The sequence below is a fragment of the Syngnathoides biaculeatus genome, chromosome 10 (genome assembly GCF_019802595.1).
Source record: "Syngnathoides biaculeatus isolate LvHL_M chromosome 10, ASM1980259v1, whole genome shotgun sequence".
NCBI lineage: Eukaryota > Metazoa > Chordata > Actinopteri > Syngnathiformes > Syngnathidae > Syngnathoides > Syngnathoides biaculeatus.
In genome coordinates, this window is record NC_084649.1 from 5,472,438 (window position 1) to 5,485,643 (window position 13,206).

Below are 13,206 nucleotides of genomic sequence, written 5' to 3' on the forward strand. Positions count from 1 at the left end.
AGCTACGCTGACGTCGCGGGTGCTACTGACTCGCTGCTGACTCAGGTTCACGCTGCAATGCCTACAGATCCGCGACCGAGCAAGGTCCACATCACTGTGGTAACGGACTCCAGAACAAGTCACGTCTCCAGGAGTACCGGCGGCGACCGGTCCGCGGCCGTTCAATGCTCCTGCTTCTTCGGCGACCGACCCGAGTCTGCCTCATGCTCCTACTTCGACGCCACCCGTTCCTGCTTTGTCGGCAACCGGTCCATGGTTGCCCCCCGTTCCTGCTTCGACGGCGACTGGCATGCGGTCGTTCCACGCCACTGGCGACCACCCGGATGCGCCTCGCGCTTGATGGCCTGGATGGCCACCAGTCTGGGAGCCATGCCTTAGAGGGGGGGTTCTCTCATGGTCCTGCCGGTCCAGCCCTGGCTGTGCGGGTGCCCACGTGTTCACGCTGATTGGGAGGCGCACAGCTGCACCTCATGCTGGCCCAGTGCATATAGGACCATGGGGACAACTGGTCTGGCGCCAGATCGTTGCAACTCACGCCCCGTTCCAGCACTCCCGTATCTCTGATCATATTCCCGTGTGTACCGACCTCCGCTTATTCTCCGTCCGACCCCGTAAGCCTGACCCCCTTGATATTCCTGCCTGCTTTGATCGTTCTCCCGTGTACCGACTCCTGCCTGCCCACTGACCTGCTCTCTACGCCCGACGTCCTGACTACCGCTGCTGCACTTGACTGCCTGGCCGATCCACGACCTTGGAATAATAAACATTTTTCCCGAATTACATCTGTGTCTCCCGACTCCTGCATTTGGGTCCTACCTCCGTTTCGATGGGGCGTGACAATATGTGCATGAATGAGAGGGGTGAAGGGGGAAGAGTGAGACAGATTTTAAATCCTTGGGGTAAACCCTTCAGAGCAATGGTGAGTGTGGTAAGGAAGTGAAGAAATGGTTCCAAGCAGGTTGAAACAGCTGGCAGAAGGTGTCTGGTGTGTTATGTGACAGAAGAGTCTCTGCTAGGATGAAGGGCAAAGTTTATAAAACTGTGGTGAGGCCGGCCATGATGCACAGGTTAGAGACAGTGGCCCTGAAGAAACAACAGGAAGCAGAACTTGAGGTGGCGGAAATGAAGATGTTGAGGTTGTCACTAGGAGTCAGTTGATTGGATAGGGTTAGAAATGAACTCATTAGAAGGACAACCAAAGTTGGATGTTTTAGACACAAGGTTTGAGAGAGCAGACTTCGATGGTTTGGACATGTTCAGAGGTGAGACAGTGAGTATCTTGGTAGAAGAGGATGAGGATGGAGCTGCCAAGGAAGAGAGAGCGAGAGGAAGACCAAAGAAAAGGTTGATGGATGTTGTGAAGGAAGACATGAGGACACTTGGTTTTAGAGAGGAGGATGCAGAAGATAAGATATGTGCACGTGGAAAAGAGAGGATGATGCAGGAGATAGGCTCACATGGAAAAAGACGCTGTGGCGACCCCTAATGGGACAAACTGAAAGGTCACGAAAAATTACATTTAAGAAGGCTGCTTGGTGTTGTGTAAGGTGCCAATCAGAGAGAGTAAAAATGAGTGAATTAGAGAGACTAACAAGAAAAAAAGTCAGACTTGAAATTCATGTTTCCTTTGTGGATTTGGCAGTAATCTTCTACAGACAAAATTACCGGGTTACTTACTGTCAATCTCACATGCACGTAATTTTTCATTTTCTCTTTTACGTCACTCACTTATCTCACTCTCCTGTTCCCAGGTGGTGAGAGGGCAACATGGAGTGATCATCACTCAAACAGCAATGAACAAAAGACTGACAACCATTAAAATCCACACAATATAGCAATTTAAAATAATCACATAACATACATGAATAGTAAGTATCTTTCGGCTTGTCCCTTTCGGGGTCGCCACAGCGTGTCATCTCAGATGAACGCACATATATGTTTGGCACAATTTTTACGCCGGATGCCCTTCCTGACGCAACCCTTCTCAGGGAGTGGAGGCCCCAGTGGGATACGAACCCACAACCGCTGGTTTACCAAACCAGTGCTCTTACCGCTGAGCTACAGGGCCTCACATAACATACATGAATGTTTTGGACTATTACAGGAAACTGAATGAGAGCAGACGATCAGACCAAACACAAGAAGCAAATAAAAACGACATAAAAAAATGCTGGAATCCAAAACCCTTTTAACCTAATCGTACTATTTATCTACTCTGGTGGCCCAGCTGAGCTCATGATAGCTAGTTCACAAAATTGTATTTGAGCGAGTTCACATCCCATAGACATATTCTAAACTAATGCTATGCCAATGATGAAATGTACTGTATATATGATTACTTGTGATGTAAGCGATCACAGCAATGAGTCAGGTCATGTTATACAGTACACACATACAGGACTTTGGGGGCCATTATCTGATGCAAAATTTTTGTGGCAATAATAATAGTATCATCATTTAAAAACACAATGGCAAATACAGTACAAGAGTTTTTTTATGAGTGTTATTTTTCAAGTTTAAGTCAATAACAAAATCAATATAGCTACAATGCTTCATTGGGTTTAGTTATATTCCTTTAGTACGTCAGTGTGAACCGAAACACTTCAAGTGTGCAAAACAACAACCCAAAAAGTGCAGGCATATCACATAAAAACTGCTCTGGTCACATACTCGATAAAAAAAGACTGAATCACACATCAATGTACCTGCTACAATAAAAAAAAAAAAAATAGATGCTGCATGAGTTTGTTAATCAGTGTGACCATACATTAGACAGGACACGATAAATTGAACAGGATCATGACAACTCCAGCGTACAAGCTTTAAAGAATAAGAACCAGGAAGAAAGAGAAATGGAACAAAAGTGACAAGGACACATTGTTAAACATGCTGTATGCCTGCTCTCTTTTCCCTCATGAAAGAACAAATGATAAGACTACTTAATTAAAATTGATCAAAACACTATAAAGCATCAGTGAAAAGCTTCTCACATGTTTTCCAATAAAAGAGTTTTGGAATGAATTATAACTCAGATGACATAACGCCTTAAAAGCAACAATCAGTTGGTTCAACAAATTCATCAACCCAACCTAAAAGGCATAAGAAATAGCCAGGTACTCAAATATCTTGCATCTAGTCACTAAAGAGGAAAGTTATTACAAATTTTCTTTTTAATGATTGTCTCTGCAATGTGCCTCAATTTATCTAGTGAGAAATTAAACACCAAAGGAAATCTTTCATTATTTGCATATTCTGAAAATGTGTGTGAGTTAGCAGCTCTGCACTCCTGCCCCTCTGCTATGAAGCAGTTGGGGGTAATTAACTTGATCAGCGCCACACTGAGTTTTTTGAGGTGGCAGCCAATGATTACGGCAAAGCCCAAAGGTATACAGAGCTGCAGTGTGATGAAGAGGATTTGGCCAAGCCCTGCCAACATACTGATGGACAACCTGACCAAAAGTTGGGCTCGCCGTTGGCCCAACGTTACGTGGATGAGATCAGTCTCGTGGCATGTGACAGTCCTCGCCCTAAAATGACCCATTTTCATTTTGGCATGTAACAGTTTGAAAAGTTTATAAGTTTATAGGAGATCAACATAAATTTGTTCTAGTGCAGAAAACAACAAACGTCCCGAAAGATATTTGGGTAAGTTAGCAGTAGAAAATGCAACACCCATCAGACACCTTTGAAACGGACCACAGCGAACCACTAACCCCACAAATTGTCTTTAGATAATTTCTAACGTTTTCAGCTTCCTGTAGCTTGATGCCCAAGTTTCTCAACACAAAGGGTTCGGTTGAGACGCAAGGTGATAGGGATCCACCGACACGGGCCAAGAACGTCGGAGCCTTCCTTGTCAAACTGACCGTTACGAACCGTCAAATCACTCTGCCTGCTCCCAAAATCACACTGTTGTGTGTGGGTGTAGCGCCACTGAGAATGATCCAGAAGAAAGGATTTGCGGTGGAAGTTCTCTTTGAGAATGTGGCGAACAACCCCACCCGAACGCTCTGGCCACCCTGCATTTGAATTCCATTTTTTTTTTCTCCTTTTCCCTCAAAAGCCCTTTTGGCACCCCTTCCCACCCACTGGGAGGATCGATCATCTTGCCTAAATTGTGTTCTACGCAACGTGACCACAACATGCTAATTATCAAATAGAAATGGGTACATATTTTGGTTTATACTAATGACAACAGAGATTGTCAGGCTCAGCATAGCTCAACACATTCTCATTCAAGTTTACGCCACAAATTCAGCCTTCTTTACAAATGTTTATGTACCTAGAGGTTTTTTTTGTAGTGAAGTTTCTCTGTAGATTGAATAAAATTTTCTAAAAAAATCCACTTCCTGTTTCATCATTTGTGTGATTGAGTGAAATTGTGAAATCACAGTAATCATTTTTTATTAATGTAGCGAATCTTACTGAAGTGCTGAAATTGATTTAGGGTTTTTGTCACTTTTCCTAAATTTTACGAATATAAAAAGACATGAGTTGCCCTATACGGGACAAAGATGGTTTGTAATGTTAAACATATGTCGAACTAAACCGGAAGTAACTCAGTCGTTTGCTTTCCGGTGTATTCTTTTCCAAAATTACACTTTTATCCCAAACCGATACACACTGTATAGTTTATATAAATTGTCTACACACCCCTGTTCAAAGGCCAGTCTTTCTTTTAAATCTAGAAAAATGTCACAAAGATAAACCATCTCAAAACTTTTTCCACCATGAATGTGACCTATAACCTGCACAACCCTTTTCAAAAGGGGAAGTAAAATAAACCCCTCAAATAATCTGGTTGTTCAGATCTGCACACCCTCTTAAAATGGTCATTTGGTTGTTTTCAGAGTTAGCCAATAATATTTACGATCATGGGAGAATTTTGGACGACTGGTTTGGGCGTCAGCCTCACAGTTCTGAGGACTGGGTTTCAAATTCCTGTGAGGAGTTTGCATGTTCTCCCCGTGTCTGACGATTTTGGATAAACATTGACTGGTAACTGGAATTTTCATGATTCCCGACACGTTCTATAAGCCCCGAGTTTCAGCTGGAGAAAAAAAAGCCCCAAAGCATGATGCTTCCACCAGCATGCCTCAAATGTAGCCACGCTTGAATGTTTTTCTTTCTAAAATACAGCTTCGGTCTTGCCACCCTACCCCATAGCCCAGGCATACTAAGAAGTCGAGCTTGTTGTTCCACGTACTAAAAAGTCTCTACATGTCAGAAATTCCTACAGCTCTTGCAGTTGTTGCTTCTCGGCACCCTCTATGACTAGTTTTGCCTTTGTTTTTCCACCACCAATTTTGGAGCAATGTCCATTTCTTGGAAATGACTGTTGTGCTGTGTTTTTTACCACTTTATGATGACTGTCTTTATTCTGCTTGATGGTACATTTAATGAGTTAGAAATTCTTTGGCAAAATGGTTCAGATCATCGCTTGTGTATGTCTACGCTGTATGTGCAGAGATGCAAATTTTGTGTGTATGTACTCTATGTGTCTTCTTCTTCTTCTTCTTCTTCTTCTTCACTTTCCTGAGTGATACCTTTGAACATTGAAAACCCTCAGTGGACATTGGCTTGTGCTGCAATATCTGACGGCAGAAATCATAGAAGAGTCATGAAAAGAGTACCAGAACCAATGAACTTTATTTGGGGTTAATTAGAGGCATGCTACTCTAAATTTAGGAAGGTTTAGGCTTAATATATTTTTAACATTTTGAGATTGAATGTAGTTGGTAATTCTGAACATGGCCAGTTATTGGAAGGTGTGTACACTTCTGCAAACACACAATCTCATCTGTTTGTTCTTGATTCCCTCTGGAAAAAAAAACACATTCTTTTTATTCATGGTGGGTAAGGTTTTGCAATTATTTATCTACAGTAGGTCTCATTTTTTTGTGCGTAGACTTTTTATATTGACTGTATATCCATTTAGTAAGTTATGTTGTCTGAGCTTAGGAAAACCACAAATACACCTTAACGTGACGACTAAAATAGAATTTACAAGGGAGTACGAACAATAATTGCAATAAGGGCAAAAAGTGTAGCAACTTTCCAGAAGAGAAACTTTGTCAAAAAAGGTTCAATACAAAGTTCAGACTATATTGAGAACATATTTTTCAGCGCTCTTGATTCAGTGCTGGCTACAAAATAGCCTCAGCCACCTCCCATGCATCATTACTCCTCATTCAGCAACCTGCTCAAAATTCTCCAGTGGATTTGCTGGCTTGCTCCTGGATGTTGGATGCTCTGCTGCAAGGTAACATAACTCTGAACTTCATACACAATACAGCCCCTGGCCCATTTTAAGGATGCAGACTCACAGAATTATTCTCCAGGTGGAATCCAAAGACACGAACGCAGACAGATTGGGGGAACTCATCCCCTGCAGACAACACAGGCCAAGCAGTCCTGCATAGAACTGGCATTGGCACTGCAGCCAGTCTGGCAAAGAGCCACATCACAAAACGCCACAGCAGACCATGCGAGGCTGGGACTCGGGGGGGATTTAGACTTTCGGAGGTAATGAAAGACAGCAGTTCTCTTTTTCCAAAGCACCCGCTGCTTACAAAAAGACTACAATCTTGTCAGCTGCAGAACCAAGATGTGTATTGTGCATACTGAAGATTTTATCCATCCATCCATCATCCATCCATCCATCCATCAATCCATCCAGCCATCTTCTGAGTCGCTTATCCTCACAAGGGTCAAGGGAGTGCTGGAGCCTATCCCAGCTGCCATCGGGCTTCTTCTAAAATGTAAACTGTAACAGGCTCTTTTATAGCCCCATGGCACCTCACAAAGAACACGATGTACTCTTTGCAAGTTAGCACAATAACAAACACGTTCTCACTTTCTCTTTCTTGTTAGCAACATTAGGCAGACAGACAAGATGTAGATATTTAAAAAGACAAGCTTTTTCTGTTCTTTTTCTGGGGGTAATTTTGTGACTCCTAATATTTATAAATGATAAACCCAAAAAGAAATACAGTATATATATATACCATTATGGAGTCTGAGCGACAATTCAAGCTTTGTGAATCCATATTTTATTCCACCAGCAGCAAACCTTCACCCAGATTCCTGGATGTGGAAAAGGTCTACGATATATTAAAGTCTTAATTCCACAAGATGACAAGTACACCACATCTATTCTTGTGTTACAGTATTAGAATGGTCAGAAGTACGTGATGTCACAGCGACCTTTGAGCCTTACTTTCAAAATGTTTTTGGTTCATTACTTTTCCCTATTATTCATAATATTTGTTTGAAGTGCTCATCAAATGATTTTGTGTATAATGGACTAAAATGTGCATAGTAAGGTCTTTGTAACCTTCAACTTCATCCAAGAAAATCTAATAATGTCATCTTTTTTGTGCCAGATGGAAAGAAGCCCAATATCTAATAAGAATAGGAATGGTTAATATCACCTTGACATGCAACCTTTCAGTTCTTTGAAATATATCCCTAAGGAGCAGAATTTTGAAAGTATTCCTCCCCGGGATTTTATACTTAGAAGAATGAGAAAGAATAGAAACCCCTCAACTTAACTCAGCTTTATTTCAAATATACAGTTATCTTCATCTGGAATGATTAACACACACGAAGTATTGTAAGCCTGCTGAATGGCGTATGCGGAGGGATGTGAGTTTAGAGGAGCGAAGCCAAGTGTGTTTATTTGCTGGAGAATGCATGTAAGAATAACCTGCACGGCCTAATGTCAGGGGAAGCGATAATTAGGCTAACCCGCTGTAACCCCATCACCTCAATATAACAGAAACTGCTTCACCTCTTAATTAGCGCAGAAATATTCAAATTAAACACCAACACCATGTGACACCTGACATTGATCTTATCATGTTCATACTCGGCGGTGAAGTGTGAAGATACAGTGCAAATACAGCATGTCTGTGTGACTGAGTGTGTTTGTGTTAATGAGCTTGACAGTAGGTGGGAGGACTCGCCGTTGTGTCAATTTTTTACTGAGATGATCATATCAGCATAAGCAGGTAGCACACAGATTGACTCGATATATTCTAATGAATACATTTCCTCTGCCTCTCATTAGCTGCTATTGCTTCTGCATGGGCCAAAATGAGACCGGGAACACAAAGCTGGCCCATGTTCACTCACCTCTGTGGTCCCAAAAATGGAACACATTATCGTCAGCATGCCAACTCTGGATGAGGAATAAACAATAGGATGAGATGTTTTGTTCATTAGATTCACAGTTTATTCATTCATTCATTCATCTTCATTAATGCTTATCCTCATGAGGGTCACGGGAGTGCTGGAGCCTATCCCAGCTGTCATCAGACAGGAGGTGGGGTACACCCTGAACTGGTCGATAGCCAATCGCAGGGCGCAAGCAACCATTCACACTCACATTAACACCGATGGGCAATTTAATTTAGAGTCTTCAGCTAATTCCTACCATGCATGTTTTTGCGATGTGGGAGGAAACCGGAGTACTTGGGGTAAACCCACACAGGTATGGGGAAAACATGCCAACTCCACACAGGCGAGGCCGAATTTGAACATGGATCATCTGAACTGTGAGGCAAATGGGCTAACCAGTCGCTCACCATGCCACCACATTCAGGGTTTCTTCTTGAGATTTTAACTGCAACTTTTCTAAACCTGTTTACTTTATATTGCTAAATCCAGCTTTAATTTCAAAAGTCTTGGCTCACTAGTTTTAGTGGTAAGAAGGACCAGTGGGACTCCTCAGAATATAAACATTATGAGACACAATCAATGGTGCTTTTATGTCTGTTGTAAAAATCAACCAAGTAAATTATGAGATGAAATTACAGTCACTACGACAGCATACGAATTGAAACGTTTTTGTGAATTTATTATCCAGATTTCCTCTAGAGTTTCTTGCAGCAAGAAAAATCTGCTGCCTTCAACCGCCTGATGAACATAGATGAACCCTGAGTGACCTCCCTCATTAGGAGAGTAAGGGGGAAGTAGTGTAATATGCTGGTGTCGCTGTGCTGGGTTTACATATAACCTGAGCAGTTAGAAAAATAAACCAGCAGTAGATGAACAAAAAAAAATTACAAGGACGGACAGGGATATCTTCAAGACTGCATCAGTAGAGAGAGCTGTTAGATTTTTTTTATCTTTGTTTTGTGCTTCAGTTCTGAGTAAAGCAGTCAGCTATGACGTTAGGCAATTACTGATACACAAAAGTTAACATAGCATATGGCTATTTCATGTCCTTGCTGACTTTGCAGTTATATTTTCTGTACGGGACAAAACTGAAAAGTATAGTCGGGGAAATTTTGGCTGAGAAACCACTGCATAATTCAAGGGATACATGAATACAAATATATACCTTAAGGTGCAGAATCTTTAGGTGAAAGAGTGTAGAAATTCTGCAGACACTCTTGCATGGACAGGGGGGCACGGTGAGGGAAGGGGGGGGCAACCACACTGCCACAGCTCTGCAACAACTACCTTGACTTATGAGTGAACGTCTTATGAGTTTTTAAAGTTAGTATTTGGTATGTTGCTTTAAAAAAAAAAAAAAAAAAGAATACCAAAGAGCTTCTGATACACTACAGTATATCTAAGACCAAAAAAAAAAAAAAGAGAGAGCAACATTCATCGATGCAGTTTGACCATTCATTGAAAGGGACGAACAGTAATATACACGAATAAAAAATGAAAACACAACACAAAAAACATGAAAAAGAGGCCTACACTGAGCTCACCACATCGTAAATGATCAATAAGAACTCTTGTATACCTTTATAGGTGTAGAGCACATAAATACTACATCGTATCTGTGTGAGACTTTCATCTTACTTATACATTTCAACATTTTTAATTTCATTATATTCTCTTTCATTTTTTTTTGTACAGTGGTGTGAAAAAAAAAATGGCGGTGGGGGTGGTTGAGGGGCGGTGGCCCTGGGCATAAACTCCATGAGGGGCATCCAAATTGGCTTTGGTGTTGATGAATGTAATTTCAATCAGAGAATAAGTCCCCCCACCCCTCCCCCAACCACCACTGCCCATGGCAGTAAATGTATTTCCGCTGGGAAAAACATGATGAAACGCAATGAAACCAAATGATTTGACTGTCACACACACCTCTCTGTCCAGACCGGCTGCAACTGTAACAATGTCTCCAGTCTCGCTGTTGATAGTGAACATGTTGGGGATGGGGCTGTGGGGGGTCTGCGAGAGAATGCGGTACCGAACCATGCCATTAGCTGTGGTAGAGTCATCCGAGTCACTGGCTGTCACTTGCATCACAGATGACCCTGGAGAGAGAGATAGAGAGAGAGAGACATAGGTAAAGAAAAGGTCTGAAAAACACCTCAAATAAGCACTAAAAACAACAAGACAAAAAGTAAAGGATTCACAAGAACAACTGCCATTCATTGAAGTACAAAGAAAAATGAGAACTAAGTAGGTTCTCTGCTGTCATTAATTAATTTGGGCAAAATATCAAAGGGGTGCATATTTATTTCCAACCGCTGCAACAAGTCAATCAACCTTTGAAAGTTGCTGTGACATACTGTGTTATCTGCCAGCTACTTTTTGAGTGGGAGCTATTACAAAAAGCACCAAAACAAAACTGTTATATAAATCCCTCTTTCAAACTCTGCTGTTTTGTCCTCTTGTTTATAAGCAAGATAGTGGAAGAAAGTTGCTACCTCTACAATGTCCATTTAGTAATGAGCAGCACAGTCTTGTCCCATTTCCGTCATCCATTGTTTGAGCCTTCACTGCCACTGCGGCTGCCCTGCACTTTCCTCATTTTCATTTTCACACTTACAAATTGTCATTTAACACAGACAGCACGGATCTCATGATATGTGCATGTAAGTTTTGTTATTCACCTCAACACAGCGACAGTTTTTTGGTACACAATTGAGAAACTTTTGACTTTATGATTTTAATATGAATCCCAGAGGGAGATTTAATTAGGTGATAGAATCACAGACAGTGTGTAGGGGCTGCACCTCATAATCAAGTACTGCTGATTTTGCCATAGCAGGTATCGTCAGAATGACTTAAAGGCCTTGTGTGTTTGTGTTTAGTGGTCTGTCTGGATCCACGTGAGTCCCCACACGTTTCTGCAAGAGGCCTTTTGTTGCTGCAGCCTTCCTGAGGGCAATTATTGATCAACACGTGTTTAGTCAGCTGGGCCGTCCGGTGCGACCAAGCAATTAAAAACAGAGGAGAGATTATCTAGTGCCTTGGTAGGGTGAAAATGTCACTTTGCATCAGGCAGCCATTTGCAGGCTGCTGCTACTGCTGAGAGAAAACCACTGGCTTGCCGGAGGGGAGGCGGGCAGACTAAAGATTGGGCTGAAGCCTGAGCTCGCTTGAGTGTGAGCTGACAATGTAAGCAAGAGAAAAGGCTGCATGTGAATCATAAAAAATCAACTCAAAAAGAGAAGGGGATTGTATTGATTACATGCTGCTTGTTTGAGGGGCAATAATTTATTACATTAATGGGTGTCCCATGTATCACGCTTTTCTACACTATCACGACATTCAAACAATGATTTGATGCCATATATCATCATAATATGACACAAGTGGCATGGTGGCGCAGCTGTAAAGCGTTGGCCTTACAGTTCTGAGGTCCAAGGTTTGATCCTGGCCCCACCTGTGTGGAGTTTGCATGTTCTCCCCGTGCCTGTGTGGGTTTTCTCCGGACACTTCGGTTTTCTCCCACATCATAAAAACATGTATTCATTGGAGACTCGAAATTGCTCCTAAGTGTGATTGTGAGTGTGGCTATTTATCTCGATATGCCCTGCGATTGGCTGGCAACCAGTTCAAGGTGTACCCTGCCTCCTAACCAATGAGAGCTGGGATCAATATACGTATTACACCAGACCAGGGGTGGACAAAAGTTTTCCTCCAGAGGCCGCATTCAGAAAAATCCAAAGATGCAAAGGCCAATTTGACAGTCTACAATTTGATTGTATTAGAGGCTTGAATCAACCGATCAAACAATTATTTATTGGTTATTTTATCAACTGCTTTGTCATGGCTTTCTGTTCAAGGTGATAAACCAAAGAGTTTAGGATTTTCAGGAATTTAGTGTGGCTCAAAAGCTCTTTACAAACACAATTTATCATGAATATCCACCCATCGGGAAGTGGATGTAGTTTGTAGTTTTGATATCCCTGCACGAGGCTTTCATTGCCACTCGTCAAAATATACCTATGTGTTAAGGCGGCTCGACCTCTTTGTAGCACAAGGAAGGTTGGGCTGCTGATCTATAGAACAAGCACACTTTTTATTGATTGATTCAGTCATTGGCATGGCATTCTGATTAAATCACTTAAATTTGATTTATTTCCTACAGAATAAAAAAAAGTGTTTTCATATTTGAAGTTTGCTATACTTTACATCATGGCTTTCAATGGCATTTTTAAAGTCTCGAGAAAATTCCATGATCCATGATTTACAGCCAGCCTCTACAGTTCAGTTTGGTGTTTGCGCACTCATTACCAAGAGTCTGCCCGATGGTTGTGCCAGAAGTCTGGACGGGAGAATACACAGATAAAAAAAAAAACATTGATGCTTTAAGAAAGACTTGTGTGAACGGGAGAATATAGAGTTGCTCTATGTGTATAAAAGCAATTAAGAAGTCAAATGATTTGTCAGCCCTCCCTTAAAGCGATAAAAACAAACACTATTCAAAACATTGGATGAGGATAAGCGGATGGATGGAGTGTTTTGTGAGGAACACCACTTTGAACTTGGAATTTTTTTTTCTTCTTCTGTTTTCACTGTTTCCTATGAGAATTTTCGTCTAGGATGTCGTCGATTCGGGGTTGAACACTGTCCTGGAAGTGACTGCCTTTGACCTAAGAGGGTGACCACTCTGTTGGAGAGTAAATTAGAATGCGCGATGAACACATATTTTTACATAATGTATTTGTCAAGAGTTAAAAAATAAAAAAAATAAAAAAGAAGTGAACTGGTACAGGTGTCCCAAGGATTGTCTCAAATGGCACAATCGTTCCTCTGACAATATAATTGTGGCCAAGAATTCCATTTCAAACCTCATTAAATTAGAAACCGGGCGTTTGTCCTCTCCAGAAAGAAGAAAAGTAGATGGTTGAATACATGACAAGAGAGAGTGTGTGAGAGAGAGAGAGAGAGAAAGAGAGAGAGAGAGAGAGAGAGAGAGAGAGAGAATTGCTGTTTCTATCAAATCCT

At 41.7% G+C, this 13,206-nt stretch overlaps 1 protein-coding gene across 1 annotated transcript in view; it reads right to left on the reverse strand.

Moving 5' to 3' along the window:
• The window catches only part of cdh4 (cadherin 4, type 1, R-cadherin (retinal)), a 221,873-nt gene that overhangs the window by 27,855 nt on the left and 180,812 nt on the right, over nucleotides 1-13,206 (reverse strand). Inside the window, exon 7 of the mRNA XM_061833429.1 lies at nucleotides 10,108-10,280. Coding sequence (XP_061689413.1) covers nucleotides 10,108-10,280 — 173 coding nt within the window. The remainder of the gene's footprint in view (nucleotides 1-10,107; nucleotides 10,281-13,206) is intronic.